The sequence below is a fragment of the Trichoplusia ni genome, chromosome 6 (assembly GCF_003590095.1).
Source record: "Trichoplusia ni isolate ovarian cell line Hi5 chromosome 6, tn1, whole genome shotgun sequence".
Taxonomy (NCBI): domain Eukaryota; kingdom Metazoa; phylum Arthropoda; class Insecta; order Lepidoptera; family Noctuidae; genus Trichoplusia; species Trichoplusia ni.
In genome coordinates, this window is record NC_039483.1 from 12,934,032 (window position 1) to 12,952,754 (window position 18,723).

General features: G+C 34.2%; 4 protein-coding genes across 16 annotated transcripts in view; 1 reads left to right on the forward strand and 3 right to left on the reverse strand.

Moving 5' to 3' along the window:
* LOC113495472 (carbohydrate sulfotransferase 11-like) overlaps window positions 1–18,723 on the forward strand; it is a 602,728-nt gene that overhangs the window by 485,730 nt on the left and 98,275 nt on the right. The window lies entirely within an intron of this gene.
* LOC113495471 (polyadenylate-binding protein-interacting protein 1) lies at window positions 34–6,432 on the reverse strand. Of its 4 annotated transcripts, none has more exons than XM_026874236.1 (8): window positions 6,120–6,432; window positions 5,602–5,822; window positions 5,355–5,507; window positions 4,464–4,682; window positions 4,063–4,167; window positions 2,278–2,473; window positions 1,878–2,016; window positions 34–1,662 (listed from the first exon to the last, which is right to left on the reverse strand). In XM_026874236.1, the coding sequence occupies exons 1-8, from the start codon at window positions 6,235–6,237 to the stop codon at window positions 1,563–1,565; spliced, it is 1,251 nt and encodes a 416-aa protein (XP_026730037.1). In that variant the 5' UTR covers window positions 6,238–6,432; the 3' UTR covers window positions 34–1,562. The 4 variants fall into 4 exon arrangements, with proteins under 4 accessions (XP_026730037.1, XP_026730038.1, XP_026730036.1 ...); XM_026874237.1 differs by having other exon boundaries at window positions 6,123–6,431; XM_026874235.1 differs by having other exon boundaries at window positions 5,355–5,522; window positions 6,123–6,431.
* On the reverse strand, window positions 7,963–9,482 carry LOC113495480 (iron-sulfur cluster assembly 1 homolog, mitochondrial). Its single transcript, XM_026874259.1, has 3 exons — window positions 9,372–9,482; window positions 8,936–9,227; window positions 7,963–8,592 (listed from the first exon to the last, which is right to left on the reverse strand). The coding sequence occupies exons 2-3, from the start codon at window positions 9,225–9,227 to the stop codon at window positions 8,489–8,491; spliced, it is 396 nt and encodes a 131-aa protein (XP_026730060.1). The 5' UTR covers window positions 9,372–9,482; the 3' UTR covers window positions 7,963–8,488.
* On the reverse strand, window positions 12,015–18,497 carry LOC113495477. 8 transcript variants are annotated; one of them, XR_003400722.1, is made up of 9 exons: window positions 17,716–18,496; window positions 17,439–17,625; window positions 17,303–17,359; window positions 17,094–17,223; window positions 16,929–17,015; window positions 16,775–16,840; window positions 16,506–16,622; window positions 13,196–16,211; window positions 12,015–12,802 (listed from the first exon to the last, which is right to left on the reverse strand). XR_003400722.1 is itself a non-coding variant. In XM_026874255.1 (9 exons), exons 2-9 carry the CDS (start codon window positions 17,787–17,789, stop codon window positions 16,021–16,023), a joined length of 909 nt encoding a protein of 302 aa, XP_026730056.1. In that variant the 5' UTR covers window positions 17,790–17,808; window positions 18,217–18,497; the 3' UTR covers window positions 12,015–16,020. The 8 variants fall into 8 exon arrangements, 6 of the variants coding, with proteins under 6 accessions (XP_026730056.1, XP_026730054.1, XP_026730053.1 ...); XR_003400723.1 differs by having other exon boundaries at window positions 12,015–12,160; window positions 12,706–16,211; XM_026874255.1 differs by having other exon boundaries at window positions 12,015–16,211; window positions 17,716–17,808; window positions 18,217–18,497.

Consider the following 18,723-nt stretch of genomic DNA (forward strand, 5'->3'; position numbering starts at 1 on the left):
GTATAGCAGGTAGCTTTATTTATTGCTATGTGTATTGTTATTAGCGCTATTATAGAACACTTTAGTCTATCGAACAGCAATTAGGTCATTGGCTAAAATCCATTTCATACAAGGCAACTGTCACGCCGTCTCACTCATTTGAAATAGGCAAATATATTCACAACACACGACACAAGTGTAACGAATTTGGCAAAACATATTGTTCGAGTGAACATCGACAAACCGTTCGAGTCATGAGAAAATGCAACTGGAAGTATCGGTAGAACAACTAAATGCTCTTCAAGATGTTCCTACTGTAACTTATGTACTATTAAAGAGTAATAACGACGCAAAGTTGAGTAAAACGCAAACAACTTCAAATGATTGCACTTAAATTGTGAACATAATGGTATCTTAACCAGATTTGTGCCAAAGAAAGTTATAAAGAAATTAAATTTGTCATTTAATGGTACACCTCATCAATTAATTATAACAATTATTACAATAATTAATTCATCAGTAAAATGGACATAATGTCATTTAAGTAAATAAAAAATTTTCAGCCTTCTAACTTATGCAATATTATTATGTAACATTTTTCTCCAGTGGGCATTGTTTTCAATGGAATGGAAGTATTTAGCCTTATTCTTTGCACACAGAAGGTTTATTTATTATACTTAGGTTTGTTTCGACATTTTCTGTATTTTGTAAGTAAATGTGAAGAAACCCCAAAATTAATGCAATGTTTTTTCCTATGTACTGAAATAGAAAAAAATAAATGGAGAAATCATGAGATCACTAAACATTAGATGAGAGACGAAATGTAAACAAGAAAAATGACTAAAATATGGCCGTCAAATTTAGTGGTGGGAACTAGTATATATAAAATATATCTGCAGCTTAACAATAAGAAAAACAACACTACTTTTTTTATTAATTAAAACACTTAGTTACCTACACTTGTTTACATTTAGCCTTCATGATGCAAGTCAATGAAATGTGTTTACGTATAATATTGAAAAGTTAACTGGGCAATTTAAGACGTAATACAATTAATTATAACAAAACTATTTTACTTATACGTAAACACAATTAGACCCTCCGGAACAACAGACCAAAAGATAAAATATCACACTAAAAATATAAGATGTTGTTTATACTGAAAGTATCCTATTTTGGTCATACATAAAAGCATATGAAATCTAAAATTAAAAGCTTTAAGTCGGTACATATCCTGATACTTAAACCACTAAGATGGAGCACCTAAAAGTAAACTTGGTGTTGTCCTTTAAGTAGATAAGGTGGAAACTGTTAATTAAGATGCTAGTTAACAGTCGGCATATCATCTCGTCAAGCGGACACCTAACACGCGACACGCCGCTGTCGGCGACTCGATGCTGTGATATGCGCTAAGGTCTTAAGATCAAACTCATATTTAAATCGTCGGTTGATCGCTCCCATTAAATCTTTTTTATAGTTTTATATATTTTATATTTTTTTTATAGTTTTTCACCATTGTCCTAGCATAGTAGACGCAGTTTGGTCTGTGCCCCGCGAGGGAAGGGGCGCGTCGCAACGTGCGGTTATCGTTTGATTTGATTGGACATCTTGAGGAACTCAAGGAAGCCGGCCTGCATCTCCGCGTCCATGCCGGTGTCCCACGCGTCGTTCTCTAGCTCCTCACTAAAATACATACATACTATATATATCACAATCATATTCCTACACACTAATTGCTCAGTAGCTTTGTAGTTTTCGTAAACATATGCAATTGACCTCTATGATAAACTTATATAGTAAAATAAATCAATCTGAAACTTTGAAAATTAATATGCGCCTCATTTTGAAAATACAACTCCTTAGTATTATTGATTGAAATGTTTATTAATATCACTTACAGTATGTCTTCGTCGAGGGCGACGTTCTTGCCAGGCGGCAGGTTGCTCTGGAGGAAGGCGCGCTCCTCTGCCGTCAACGTATGTCCGTCGGCCAGGTAGCCGCCATCGCTCGGACCGCTTTCCATTTCACCGTTCATTGCTATTACATACACACTGTTTATTACTTACTAGTAAAAGTATGATTTTAGTGCAGTACTTGTGGGAGAAGAAGCGAAAGCAATCTTGATGATGGTATGAAAATAGTCTGTATATTCCAGAGTGTGGTGAGCAAGAATAAGTAGTTAGTGAGCACAACAATTCGAGGAGGACGTAGATCGCAGTACAGTTGAGTGTGTCGAATGCTGTTTAGGCAGATGTATGATGTGCTTAGATCTAGATTCTATAGTTACATGCGACTGACCGGCGTAGTTGTGTCGGCGGCGCGGGTCCTGCGGCGGCGGCGGCTGCGGCGCGGGCTCGGGCTCGGCGGTGCCCCAGCGCGCGGCCCGCAGCGCCACCACGCCGCGCACGCACGCCAGCTGCGAGCGCCGCTTCAGCCGCTCGAAGGCCGCGTGCATGCCCGCCGGGCAGTCTGCGTCCAACGCTATGCCCGACAACTAAACACACATACATTAATATCTACGTACTATGCACTCACCCTGCTTCATATACCTTTTTACACAATAACTGAATCATTTAGTATGAATACCTAGAAGTTAAAAGAAAGCAGGCAATGTTAAGATACGTGAAATAAATCTCTTGTGATTCTAAGAATATTGTGTCATCCCAGTCAAACAATTGATAGAGAAAGATTTAATTAATGATTATTTATTAAAAGATCCTACAAATTATTACATGTTTTGTGAAACTTTTGTGCTGACGACTTACTTAGGTATTCATAATATTTTGTATATTTGAAAATGTTGACTACCAGACATTAAAAAAAGCAAACAAATTATAATAGAATATACAGCGAAAGAAGAGTAATGGATAAGCTCATTATCTTATAAAACCATATAAATACTATAAACCTAGTGAGATAGCGCAAATTTTGAGAAAAATACTTAGTGGTCTATGACTGTTAGAGATGTTGTGCAGTTAGTAACTATTAGTTTTTTAGAAATAACGTTATAGTAAAATTCTTAATTAAATATTAGTCACAAACTAAACATTAGTCAAGGCTGTGGCAGCTTATTTAAAAATTTGGTTATTCGAAAGCACATTCAGTAGCTGTACTTGAAAAATATTTACTCCTTCAAACAAATAAATACAAAGGCATTTAGGCATATGATAGGAATGAGTTCACCATAACGCAGTACGTGGGGTTCGAACTCACGACCACTCGGTCGCCTGTCCGACGCGTGAGCTGTAGGGCTATTGATGCTTCAACAGAGACATTAATTAGCGGGGGCACCAATTGTTGGTGCAAATATTGGATCGAGGGATGATTAAACTTCACTTAACTCCAGTTTGCCGCGACAATAATCAAGTGTATACGATGAACGTTAAACAGTGTCGACGCATAATAACAAGTTTTACTTGTTTCGCTATTTAGTAGGTATTATATTCAAATGAATACTGTCTGACAGAAAACAAGACATCAACATTGATGATTCGCATTTTTTTGCACTTTTTATTGTTATATTTTTAACCTAGTTCTAGAAAAAAAAGTAATTAAGTTGGCAGAGTAAGTGGTAAGTATTAATGTTAACACGTTTTTTTACTGCAGTAAGCTACTGTTGTACTAACTGTTGCATAAGCAATTATCACTGCTCATAGCATTGTTTATAAGTTATTCGCCTATCGTTAATTACTCAGCTTGACTTATTATTCCGATTTTGAAATTATGCTTCTGCTTTCGTTTTACGAGTAATTTTGTAATGCTTTGATGGTTGACTATAAGTACCGAAGAATTTATTTACAAGACTTTTGAATGAAATCACGTCGTCACCGGAAATTAATTCGTTTCGTAAAAACATAATTTGACAAAGTATGATGTATGCTATTATGTCTGAGTAGTCTAAAAAAATACGTAAATATATGGTAATCGTCAATTACCGGATTAACATAATATATTGTCTGATATGAATATTTTAAAGCTAATAATCAAATACTTTTATTTCAAAATCAACATAGACAATAAAGAAGCTAAATCAAAACCTAAAAAAAAAATATGAAATTGGTATACATAACATAACAGTCTTACTTTCAATAGTTGACAAACAGCTTTGATGTTGACTTCCTTGTCGGTGTCCAGTAAATGGAGCAGCACTTTGCACAGACTTTCACCTAGAGTTTTGATTCTTCCTCCCTAAAAATATTGCTAAAATTAATCAATAATACTACACACTACAATTGTTTGTAATTGATTTGAAAACAAAATTATAGACTTAAAGATAATTATTGATAAATAAAGGTTATTGACAGGAAAACGTGATGTGTTTGTTCCTATCATTTAAGTCTTTTATCATTACATACATTTATAACACATTTCAATATTTTGTTTGTAGCAAAAGTGAGTACTACCAAAAAGTTTGAGTTGTCTTATAATTTTTCAAACACAAAAGTTAATTGACTGGTTTGTATGTTTTGTAGGTTATGTTTTACCTGGCTATCTTCCAGTTGGGTATAAATCTCGGCTAGGAACATGGCGAAGCCACGCATGTTCTCCTCCGAAGTCTCCAGACCGCTGATGATCTTGTTCTCTTCAGTTGAGCACCGCTCCAACAAACACGCACGGAAAGTGGATTCCTCAGGTGGCGATACGGAATCGTACATCGAGCAGAGACGCGCACCATTGTAACGGAAGTTCGGCTCAGCTATCGACTAGTTTCGGGAATATAACAATATATTTACTTTCAAAAATATATCAAAACACCTGTAGAATGTTCAGCTGTGAACATTTTTAGAATATTTGTATGATATTCTATACTACACATACTAATTAATTCTGTATTTTTATTTATCTTTTAATGAAGTAAACACATACAAAAAGTGATTACACTATTTTACAAAAAATAACACTAATAATATAAGCCTGTCTTTGATTATAAACAGTGTCAGTTACATGACATTTTACACATTGTGTGGGTGATTTCAGTCTGTGGGCAACCTGACACTAACAGTGCTTTATTGAAATACTCCTACAGGTAGAAGGACATTATGTAATGTCAACAAATCTCACAGCAAGGTAAACTGAATCAAAGTAACAAAAAAAACCACAGAGTGTCACAAAAAAAGGCCAACTGGCACATTTGGGGCACAGAAGAAAAGTTTTTGCAAAACTGCCCAAATATCATAAAGGAATTACAAGCTTAGACATAAAAATGGAGAAGTTTTTCTATAAATTATTGTTAGATATCTAATCTATAGTTAGTACAAAGTTTATTGGCTCTAACCAAATCAATAACATGTGATTATCACATGTTATACTTTTTACTCTATACATACAAAATTATTAAAAAATAGTTGGTACAACAAATGATGTAAAATTTTTACCTGATTCACTATAGCTTCAACTAGAGGCCTAGTATAGCTGACATCATGTAGCGTGGTGGCAAACGCATCAACCAATGGGCCGCACAAGGTATCAAACTTGCCAGGATCAAATGTTATCTCACACATCACTGTTATCAAGTTTGCTATGTTCTCCTGTGGAACGGCAGACTGATCAATAAAATCAAATTAATAACTTTGTACAATGTTGTAAAAAGAATTTATTTATACATAAATTTTTGATAGGTACCCTTAATTCCATGTTTTCGGCTTCCTCAAGAGAGTATGACATTTCCTCTAATCTGTAGGGGTCTTGGTCTTGAGCTTGACGAAGACGGTCCTGCACCGAAAACCGGTGTAGCCTGTACGGCGCCGGATCTGGGGTATATGTGGGTACTGCATGCGCAGTGTAGTTGGGTGGATACCATTCCTTAGCATCAGCCGAGAGGTTTGATTTAGGAGGATTTTCAACTGTAACAAAATGTTTATGAGTTTGACTATTCTCCATTACAAGAATAATTTAATGACATACCACAAGCACAGCTAGTTGACCCAAAAAGAATTTATTGAATCGTAATCGATTTACAGCACGGCCGGCTGAGTTTGTCAAACTATAGCAACGTCATTAGAAATGAAAATCCTAACTTTCACCTGAAGTATTATAATTACGAAGAACGCAGTTAAAAACTGGCCAAGTATGACGACGTCACACCGCATAAGTTCGGTTCGTGAAAGTGTGGAATAAATCAAGCTAAACAATATACTCGCTACCTTTAGATTCCTCAGCAACAATCCTTGGCCTACGAAGCTCCCGTGGTTGATTATCGGATTGCTGCCATCCGCGGCCTCTGCCTCTGGGCCCACCACCTATCTCACCGTTATTCATTTTAACGCTTACTAGACAACAATGACTCTATATATAGTTTTCTCTGACTTAAATCCATAAATCGCCAAAAATATATCTCTATATTCCGTACGCTTTTTATAGTTCGACAGATTCGACACGTAAACAAAGAAAAATATACTTCGCTACTAATTTCACAGCACAACCTCCATGTTACTTTGAACGAAGGAGATGGAAAGTTTTTTTTTCTGTTTCCGTGTTTCGGTCAAGCAACAGTTTGCTTCATTCAGCCAGAATAAAATATTAAAAATAAAACATATTTTTGGAGCCGTTAATGTTATTAAATAGACCTATACATTATTAATGCAGAAATTACTATTTAATAGTTAGTTTTAAGTAACACTCATGGATGAAATAAGCTCTATCAGTATTTTCACAAATGAATGAATGATTGAAAATAATGATAATTTAAACGTGGTTTTACGGTCTTTTACGATCCAAAATTATTTATGTCGGTTGTTAATATAAGATAAAATGTAGTATTTTTTTATTAATTAACTTCAATTAAATTTCTTTTTTCTGCTTTTGGCCAAAAAGTACATTATTCGAATTTGGAACGGTATAACTGTTTATATGTCCATTCATCAACCGGTTTGCACTTTTGAATCCTTATTCCAGCGAATGGGTACTAAACTACTAACCGGTTTGGGACACTAAGCTGGGCAAAACTTTGCCGGTTTGCCTTAGTACAGCTCTATGAATTTGTAACGAATGCAAAATTTCAATTATAATTGATTTATAATTAGGTTTAAAGAAATACCTTTTAAATTTTCTGGTTGGTTTACCTGTAGAATTATGAGTTATATATTTTACCCGGAAGTCTTAGTCCTCGGGTTTCTGTAATTTTGGGATTCGAATAATACATATCTACAACTCCCACTAGGAATCCGCACCTTTGTATAAGGACTGTTCGTTGCCACTTGGAGTGCACACAGTTAAGCTGTTGGTGCCGATGGTCTACGGGATAGGAAAAATAACATTAGCAAAGGTCCAAGCCAATGTTGCAGCATTCCTGTTTATAGTTCTGCATCTCCATACGGAAACGTTGATAGGCGCCTGGGTAAAATATTATTTTGCCCAATGCCCAGGCTTTCGTAATCGTAATCGTCGTTTTTGCAAAGACTAGGAATACAAACATGATAACGAAGTACTTATATGCTTATTTAATAATGTCAGGTCCGACATGCAAAAAAAATATAAATTTCTGTTGTTAGACTTATTACTTAAATACCATTAGATTTCTATTGTTATGTTGTACAGTAACAAGTAATAGTATCCTACTATTAAAGTATTAATCCTACCAATATTGTAAATGGGAAAGTTCGTGTAAATGGATGTTTGCTCTTCTTTTACTCAGGAACCGCTTCACGGAGTTGATTGAGATGAACACGAAACTTGATTTCACAGATCTCAGAATAGAGTTTATTACCAGGATTGTCACAGGACAGTTTTTATCACGATTTTATATCCCTGTGGAATAATTTCGCTTTGTAGAGAGCACACTCACGGGTTGCAGATTTATAAAAAGCCATAGTACTCATAAGTTATTTTTAAAAGAAATTAAATGGGTATTTGTCTTTGTCTCTACCAGTCAATGTGACTGTACATGACAGAGACGTAAATTCTAAGCCAGTTGTTTCTATGCCACCAACAGTAGCAACATAGGATTTGTCCCACTTCTCATTCCCTATAAGACATAAAACCAGATTTCAATTATTTATTAGAGGAAAAATAGCATTTTTATTCATGAAAACAGCAGATCACAGATAAATCTTCTATAATATAATTGCTTAAGAGTAGTAAAAAAATAGCTTAAGCATTTTGCTCACTACATCAGACCACAAACATAATTTTTATTATGTAAACTATACACACTATTCTCTATTTTATGTTTTACAATTTTGACAACACAATATATCTAAATGAAAATATACAGTCAACTAATCTTCAAGTTATATATACACTATGGTAAATATGTTCAAATTAGGGTTGCTGCCATAACTATAAAACATAACTATTCTATCACAACATGTTTTTACTAGTATAAGTTCAAAACTTTTGGTGCTATATTAATTAATATTCATTTTGTAAGCAATTTATAAGAAGTATGTTTGAACAGGTGCATAGGTATTTATTGTAAGTGCCAAGATGTGAATAAAAATATCTATATTGGTAGCAACCTCATCAATGATCTAATTAATTTAAAATATAGACTAGTCAACAACTAAGAATTTTATATACTAAAAGATTCTCCACAGCCGCATGTGCCTTTAATGTTAGGATTGTTAAAAACAAATTCAGCTGACAGTTTATTTTCTACAAAGTCCATTTCCGTTCCTGAAATGCAAATAAAAATCATTAACAATCATTGATTGAAGTTATCAAATAACCTTATAGGTAAAATGTAAAGAAAATGCAAGTCATGACTAGTTTTATTGTTGCCATTTCCATACCATATGATACACTTTTTGAAAGAACTATGATTTCCTACATAATATTCTAAAGAATGTATTTTTTTAATATCTTTGAAACATTGCAATGTGAAACAATTAAATTTCATCATGTTTTTAAAAACCATATAATGCATATTTTTAGATCTGGCTTGATGATGGTATTGACATTACAAATATTACAATAATGATAGTGTTTGATTAAATATATCACACCTCACAAAACTTACCGAGTAATGTTAGCTGTGCTTTCTTGTCAATTATTATGGTGACCCCATCCTGTTTTACTTCTTCATCTAATTTTCCTTTTTCTTTTGCATAATCTAATGTGTATGATAAACCATTACAGCCTCTTTGGCGGACTCCGACCTTCAAGCCCACAAATCCCTTTGCTGCTTCTTTCGACATTATTTCTTTAATTTTTTGCACTGCGGAAGGAGTTAAGACTAAAGCTGCCCGAGAAGGCAATAATCTTTTCTTAACTGCCCTCACGGTCGCACTTGCGATAGTTTTAGTGGCCATCTGAAAATTAAGAAAACATTTATTTAGCACTTACTTACACTATATACATTTTTAGCTGAAATCACGTATCCCAAGAACAGAAAATGGGCAAATAATTCAAGAAAAACATTCGGTTTGATCATAATACAAATTTCGAGTACGCACCGTAATTATTTTTACGCGCAGTTATTATTTTTCAGTTCCATTAATATAAAAATACTAGGTATTTCATAACTACGATTTTGGCTGCCAATTATCTTGTCATAATTGTCAATGTCAATGTCATAGTTACGTCAAATACGATAAAATGATGTCCATGCAAAAAGGTATGATAGACCAAGCTTGAATCAAAGATATAGAAAAGTAGTTTTAGCATTTTGAACAATTCTGAAAATATATAATTCAGTTCAGTTCAAAAGTCTTTATTCCTCTCATAAATTATTAAATTACTAAATTTTAATATAGTAATTTACTGTTATCACAATTACTCACATTAAGTGTAATATAGAAGAAAATATTGTTAATTTTATGGAAATTATAAATAACTAGCTGTTGCTCGCGACTCCGTCTGCGTGGACTTCAGTTTACAGCATTCGGTGGTCCCCGTTTCCAAGGAAGAACATCCCCAAAGTGATCTTGTAGCTCTTAAACACCTTTTCAATTTTCCCTAGGGAACTTTTTCAAAAAATCAGGATAAAAGGTAGCCTATGTTTTTTTTCCATGTTAATGGCTATAAGCATGCCAAATTTCATCCAAATCCGTTGAGACGTTTTTGCGTGATTGAGTAACAAACATCCAAACATACACACTTTCACATTTATAATATTATAGTAAGGATAATTCACATTTGTAAAAGTAAAACGGATTGTTAAAATTAAATTAGTTTTTTTTTTTTAATTTGAATGCTTTGACCCACCAAGTACATTTTACTATAATAATAATACAAACTATTTAATAAGTAAGCAATGAAATTATTTGCATTCGGGTGTGGTGGGCAGCAGGCAAAGCTAAATGAATGAACAAGCTTGTAGGTAACATAATTATTATGATGTGATCTAAGCATATCTGTCGAAAAAAACTTTAAGTCGATAAAACAGGTTACTTGTTAGTTTGACAAACTCCTACAAACTTTTAAATTATACAAGTCTATTACTATTATAAATGCACAAATAGGTAAATAAAGATATAATGTTCTTTGTTTGACACTTCTTTTATTGAAAAAAAAAGCTCATTTCGAAATAAATTTATGACAAATGATTAACTCCACTATAACAATTGATTTTGAAAAAGCGCGGGAAACTTTCAAACTTGGCGGACGCGGTTTTTTTGGTTTCTTGGGAAAAAAACAATTTTTTAGTATTTTAATCATTTTAATCATCAATAGTAGTAAGCTTATGTACATATTCTTTTCTTCTTAGTGTAAATATACTTTTCCCTTCCATTGGTAAGTCATTTTTAACTAATTACTTAAGATTACAATGAACGACCCGCCTGACCCGGGGGACTTTGTTCCCCCGGCAGGTAATTTTGTGACCATCCAGTCCAATGAGTCTGGAATGGAAACTGATGGGTCCACATCGACCCGGAGTCTAAAAAGACGTATGCATGTGTGCAAACACTGCAATAAGCGTCGTCGGAGGCACATTGGCACTGATTCGGTTGGCTGCGGATGTCAAGATCCCCAAAGTTTTTCCGAGAACATAAGTAATAATAATCCAAAGAACCCAGTTCCGGTTACTCCTCAAACATCCATAGGCAGAAAAAACTACGAAAAAACAGATAGTGCACCATATGTGATACATGTCCAAAAAGAAGTTACATCACCTAACGACGGCACCACATTGCATCCTATCACCTTCGGCAAATTTTTAAAAAAACATTCTTTCACTAACATAATTAATGGTAGCGTTAAGCGGATAGGGCGAAACAAAATTTCCATGGCTTTTTCCAACCACACAGACGCTAATAATTTTCTTATTAATAAGAGTTTAGAGGCACAGCATTTAAAAGCCTACATTCCGACATTTAATGTCACAAGGATGGGCTTAGTCCGAGGGGTCCCTGCAGAATGGTCTCCAGAGGAAATCAGTGAAAATATTTCAGTACCTTTAGGTTGTGGTCCTATAATTAAAGTTAGGCGCATAAATTTTAAAACATTCATAGACGGCGCTATTACCTGGAAACCTACACAATCCGTAGTTGTCACATTTGATGGACAAATTCTACCGAAACGCATTTTTATTTGCTACAATAGTTTACCTGTAGATTTATATATTTTTCCCACCATACAATGTTATAACTGTTGCCGGTATGGTCATACAAAACTGCAGTGCAGGTCAAAGCCTAAGTGTTTTAAATGTGGCCAGGGCCACACAGGGGACAGCTGTGATGTCAATGAAGACCATGCATCATGTTGTATGTGTTCGGGATATCATTTTGCATCCAACAAATCTGCCCTGAATTTGATAGGCAAAAAAAAATAAAAACTTACATGGCCCATAATTCTGTTTCATATGCTGAAGCCATGAAAGTACATCCACCAGTAGGTAGAACGTATGCAGAAACACTTTTATCCTCTCCGTCAAAAAATTTTTCAAACAAGCCTGTAGTTATTTCTAATCGTATACCTAATACCACCACAAGCTATAAAAAAACAATTTTTATGAAACCCCGATCGCCACCTAAAACCACCCAAGGTTATGACATTGAAGCACACAAAAATATTATTAAAAATTTTCAAGAACCACAGCCATCAAATGGGTGTGCTTTAACAATAAATGAAAATATGAATAAAAATGAAACTAATAGTAACATGTCTATAAATGATTTCATTACAGCTTTCTTACAACTCCTTTCTCAATTTAATATTTCACCGTCCAACGCTGCCTCTTTTCTTAATACTTTTACTCTTCCCACCAATCATGGACTGCATAATACAGTGGAATTGTCGCAGCCTATTGAGCAAAAAAAGTGACATAATTTATTTACTTAATAGATATAAGCCTTCAGTTTTTGCTTTAGCAGAAACTTGGCTGAAGCCACATAATGTTTTTAAAATTAATAACTATTTAATTATTAGAGATGATAGACTTGATGGGTATGGTGGAGTAGCCATACTTATCAAGAATTCTATCCCCTTTTCTATCATTTCCTTCCCACCACATAGTGAGGACATTTCAATTGTTGCTATTAAAGTATACAATCTTTGCCTTGTCTCTATTTATGTTCCTCACCCTTCTTCTTCTTTACTTCTTGAGATCAACCATCTCTTCTCTATTCTTCCAAGACCTTTAATTATAATGGGAGATTTAAATTGCCACCACCAATGTTGGGGCTGCTCAATTTCAAGCAACTATGGGCAGGACTTACTTGACATAATAGACCAACATAATCTATGCATATTAAATACAGGTATCGCCACTCGGCGGTCAGCCCCTAATCAGAATAACAGTGCTGTGGATCTATCCATTTGTTCTCCTAATCTAGCTTCTTCACTAACCTGGAATACCCTTTCTTCTACATATGGCAGTGACCATTTCCCAATAGTTATTTCCAGCCCATTCTCTATGCCAACTATTTCAAAGAGACAATCAAACCTGAAACATAAACTGCCTGATAGGAATAGCATTCATTGGGAAAAGTATAGAAGTAGTGCTGACACAAAGTTGTCTACTCTCTCGCCTATTTCAGATGGCAATGAAAATGCATGTGCTAATGCTTTAGTTAGGTTAATAATAACTGCAGCTAATGAAACTTTCCGTACTAAAAGTGAAAATGTTACTTTAATTCCTAAACCCCCGTGGTGGGACTCAGAGTGTACAGAGGCTGTTAAAAAACGTAAACAAGCTGAACTTAATTATAATCGTGATATGTCTGATATTAACTTTGAGGCACTGACTAATGTTATTACAGACACCAGACAACTTTTAAAGAAAAAAAAATATACAGGTTGGCAGAGTTTCTGCTCAACAATTTCCCCAAATACCCACCCTACTATAGTTTGGCAAAATATTCGTAAATTCAGGTCCGTTTTTACACAGCCGACGCCTGCTATTCCTGATTCTTTAGCCTCTGACTTCCTGGACCATTTGGCTCCACCATGGGTTCCTCAGAACATTTGTTGTGCACCGTGCGGAACTAATGCCGATAGTTCGAAACAGTCTACAACTAATACATTACACCTCCCGTTCTCCCTAAGTGAATTAAAGGGGATTGTGCAAAATACTGTAGATTCCGCTCCTGGTCTAGATGGCATTCCATACTCATTTTTCGTACATCTGAGTGATAATATTCTTAGTTACTATTTGGAGTTGATTAATACCGTAATGACAACAGGAAACATCCCTGAAGAATGGAAACGTCAAATGGTGTTGCCATTCTTAGAACCAAACAAAGCGCCTTCTGATATTTCCTCGTACCGCCCAATAGTACTGTCCTCAGTATTAATCAAATTAGCTGAAAATCTAATTAAAAATCGTCTAGAATGGTACATCGAAAGTGAAGGCCTTCTATCCTCTTCACAATATGGTTTTAGAAAAGGTAAAAGTACTATGGACTGTTTAAGTATTTTAACAACTGATATCCGTTTATCTTTTTCTAATAACCAGTCTACAGCAGCTGTTTTCTTAGATATAAATGCAGCCTATGATAATGTCCTAGTATCCGTATTACATACTAAACTAAGTGAGCTTCGAGTACCATTGAATCTTTGTAATTTTATTATTAACATTTTATCTGATCGTTCCATAGATATGCCTTAAGCTGATCATAAATTATCCCGTAAGGTTTGGAGAGGCCTTCCTCAGGGATCTGTATTAAGTCCCCTTTTATATAATATTTATACATATGACCTGGATAAATCCGTAAACAACGGAGTCAAAGTACTGCAGTATGCCGATGATTTATTATTTTATAGTTCAAGTCATTCCGTGGAAAAAGCCTGTTCGGATATTACTTCGGCTTTGACATCATTATCCTCATGGTTACAGTTGAACGGTTTGGAATTGTCTACTTCTAAAAGCGCAAGTGTTATTTTTACACGTAAAAGAAATATTCCTCAATGTACCATTTCCTATAACGGAAATCCTATTCCTTTCAAAGACTATTTTAAATATCTGGGCGTCATTTTAGACTATAAGCTTAGTGGTGTTCAACATTGCGAACATATTATTAATAAATGTGAAAAACATTTAAATATGCTTAGGTGCTTATCCGGAGTTTGGTGGGGCGCTCATCCTTTCTCATTAAAGTTAATTTATAACGCAATAATTAGAAGTGTTTTAGATTATGGTTTGTTTACCCTTGTACCTGGAAGTATTATGGCTTTCAAAAAATTAGACTTAATTCAATCTAAGGCCCTCCGGATTATTTCTGGTGCCATGAAATCTAGTCCGATAAATGCCCTTCAAGTGGAGTGTGGTGAAACTCCGTTACACCTTAGGAGACAATTTCTGTCAGATAATTTTTTCTTCAGGATCCTTCAGTTCTCTGCTCATCCCCTTATTCCTAAACTACACCTTTTAATGTCTCAAGTCCAATCATCCAGCTACTGGTCTCATAAAACTGTTCCCTGTTTGGTCATTAGTTATCAGAAATTCTTATCCCTTAGTTCCCCTACACATCGGTCTAACAAACTCCCGTTATTTAGTGTTAGCTATGATAGCCTACACTTCTCACCTTATGTAGTACACGACTTAATTAGTAAATCTGATCCCTGTCCCCAGTCGAAATTTAATAAGTTGCTCGCAGAACAATTTCATAATTTTCACCACTTATTCTCTGATGCAGCTAAGCCCTCTTCAACCGACTGCGTTGGTGTAGGGGTATACCACTCACAATACAATGTAGTGCAGAAAATTAGGCTTCCCCCAGAGACTTCGGTTTTCACGGGGGAATGCTTTGGAATTTTCAAAGCACTTGAATATATAAAAATATTTAAACTAAAAAATTCTATAATCTTTACAGACTCTCTGAGCGCTCTTCAAGCTATTCAAAAATTTCCATTTCAACACAAAATTCAACTTCCAATCATTTTTCAAATTAATGAGCTGACATATAAACTTAACGCTAACAATTATAATCTGCAATTCGCTTGGATCCCAGCCCACTCTGGAATTCGAGGCAACGAATTTGCTGACAAATTGGCAGCTGATGCGGTGCAATGTGGTGACTTGTTTCCTTACAAAAACTTTTGCCAAGACCTTCTGTCTTTACCGAAGGCCTTTCTATTAAAATCATGGAAAGCTGAGTGGGACTCCAGTAGCAAACTTAAGGGAAAATGGTACGCATCAGTCCAATCCAATGTCACACTAAAACCATGGCTTTTTAGAGCCAAGTTTGGCAAGATGGAGACATCGACATTAGTCCGGATGCGCCTGGGACATTGCAGCTGTCCCATCCATCTGGTCAGATTAAAAATTATGTCCGACCCGACTTGCGGGTGTGGCAAAGATGTGGGTGATCTTAACCATATATTCTTCTCCTGTCCTCTCTATGACCATAGTTCCTTTGTAAATAGCTTAGTATCCATTAATATTCCTCTTCCTTCTTCCATCCTGTCCTTACTTCATTCTAATAACTTTCATGTATATAAATGTATAGCGTCATTCATTTCTTCGAATACCATAAAATTGTAATTAAATTTTTCAATTTGTCGCTCCAAATTTATCGTGCTTTTATATATTCCTTAGTTTCCCTACCTTTTGTAAATGTTGTCATTGGCCAACACTAACAGTGAAGAGCCAGAAAAAAAAAAAAAAAAAACAATTGATTTATGATTGCTATTATTAATTTAATCTTATAAAATAAGTATTAATCATCGTTGATTTACGATATGTTGTTTTACAGACTTTAATTTGTTTATTTGTAATTTTAAAATTTGCACTTCTAACTTATACTTGTTTAATTCCATTTTGTTTCTATTTATAAGATACTTCGTCTCTAACTTGGCATTTTTTAATTTTGTCATAAGATATTGCTGATAGATAGTGTTGTGTTTAACTTTTCCTGAAAAAAGAAGTATATTGAAAATTAATTTGCTATACAGTATTAAATAAGCATGATATGTTTAATATCACGATGCCTCCATTATTAAGGTACTTAAATAAAGGTAAACATTCTTGGTTAAATATTTTTGGTGTTTCTACATTAAGATTATAAACAACTGATCAACTAAGAAAAATCAGTTCTTTAACGTTATATTTTTAAAATGAGTTTTATTTAAGACATAAAGACGCACCATGATTGTTTACCTTAATTTATGCTTTTAAACAAATAGAGTATTTATATGCATATTATAACCATTTAACTTGAAGTTCAATACTTGAGGTTTTCTTCTTTTCAGGTTTAGGCCAACATCTTTTATAGTTTCTGGTTCTTCTATTACCACTATAGGCTCACGTAAGTCATTAATGCAATCTGGAAGAGCAGGGGGTGACAGTTTATTATTAATTTATTGTATCAAATTTAAAACATTTGTGACTGTAAAGGTGGCTTATGCCCGAGATGAAATCAGATAGTTACCTATTAATTTATTAGGCAGATATTTTTTTTATGTTGAATATATTTACCTGATGAAACTGAGCAAGAGTTACTACTGTTCACACTTAATTGGTTTATGTTAGTTTTGTCATCCACTGAAATGGAAGAACAAATTATTGTCAAAGTTTATTTGTTTCTTCTTTTACCCCAGCTAAAATTAAATTTATATAATCACATACATACCAGTAGCATTTTCAGTGTTAGTAATTATTGTTTTTACTTGGGCATCACCATTTTTTTGACTTGCATTTATATAATGTTCTCTATTACCTAAAGCAAAATATTTTTTACTATTGTAACAGTTGTATAGCTTAGAAGCATTAAAAATGGAAATAATCTTATAGTTACCATAGTAAAATGAGTTATCATATGGATTTGCCAAGGGTTGGATTACCGGTGTAATCATTGCCAAAATCGGATTTTCTTGTTCAGCAAGAGGTCTTTCATCTGGTTCACTGTCTGTGCTATTGTGTTCTTTCTGTAAAATGAAGATAAATTATATCATCAGATGCTAATAGATGATTTTCCAAATAATTATTGTTCAGTGTAATGCAAACCTTCTCCATTGCTGCCTTTCTTTGAACTTCTTTGATTTTTGCCAGGAATTGAAGCCGCTAAAAAAAATAAAGACTTTTGAATAACAATACATTGCTTTTTTACTGAACAATAGGTACTGTGATGAAGGAACATTACATTCTCTTTAGCAATGTTTCTCTTTGATCTCTGTTTGAGGTTTTCGTAGAGGTGGCGAAGTTGATGCCATGTTCTGGGGCCACTAACAGCAACAGCATTATATTGTTGACACACAGATTCCCAAGCTTCTCGTTTCTTTGAAATCATATGGGCGTTTGTCTCCTTGTTTTCTATAATTGTGTAATACCTGTACGATAAAAAAAAAAGAAATTCGTCAACACTTACGAAAACTATTTTCAGTAGTATCTAATGTTGCATTATATTGTTGTTTACTTACTTTTTTACTAACTCCAAAACAATATCTCGTTCCTCAGCTGTGTAATTAGAACCTCGTTTCTTTTTTTCTTCCATATTTTACATACAATGAATACTGAAAAAAATCGGTACATTACAATATTTCTAATTTCGCGGGTTCATCTATAAAACAACTTTTAGTTTGGCAACATTAACTAAGTAGCGTCAAAACAATATGACGTATAACCTTTTTTGTTGTTAATTAAAAAAGTAAAAACAAAATTTACATATAATAACATAAAAAAATCTATAATTCTGCTAACTGTCAGTATTTAATATTTTAAATCGTTTCAAATGCAAATTGTAGTTACAAATCTGTAACGGAAAAGGAGTCTCATTTTTTAAATGTTGCCAATAGTCAAAAACTTAAAGAGACGCTCCGCTCCTCTCACGCTCACGTCATGACATCATGGTTTGTAACTACTCGAGGCGTGTTTGCGAATTTCAGATTAACTAAGTATTTTCATTAAGGGCCTGCTATGACCTTCACTTGATTGTTGATTTTAAGATTTGTATCAGTTCAGCTTTTGACCGTATAATTTTATTCACTGTTCACTGTTTGCTTGTAAGGCATTAAACTTTTCCCCTTTTTTTATACTTGCTATTCTCGCTAAATGGCCCTTCCTGTTCCATCAATGACGATATCAATCATAATCATTCGAAAACTTCTTGAAAAGAGTTTTATGTAATTTTGACTTTGCGACTACACTCAATTATAGGAGCTGCTCAAATCAATGTGACATATAATTTGACAGCTACTTAGCGATAAGTGGCGTTTTGCAATAAGACTTTTTTACATGATGATTTGAGCGCAACTTTGTTTGAAATCTTTCATTAATATTTTTAGCTCTTAAATATACTAAAACACATTTAGAAGGTGGCAAAAATGTTAAGAATACTTTCAATACTCTGCACTTAGACCCATAAGTTATTTGTGCAAAGAAGAGATATCTATAATAATTAGGTAGACCTTTATTCTGCGTATTTACAT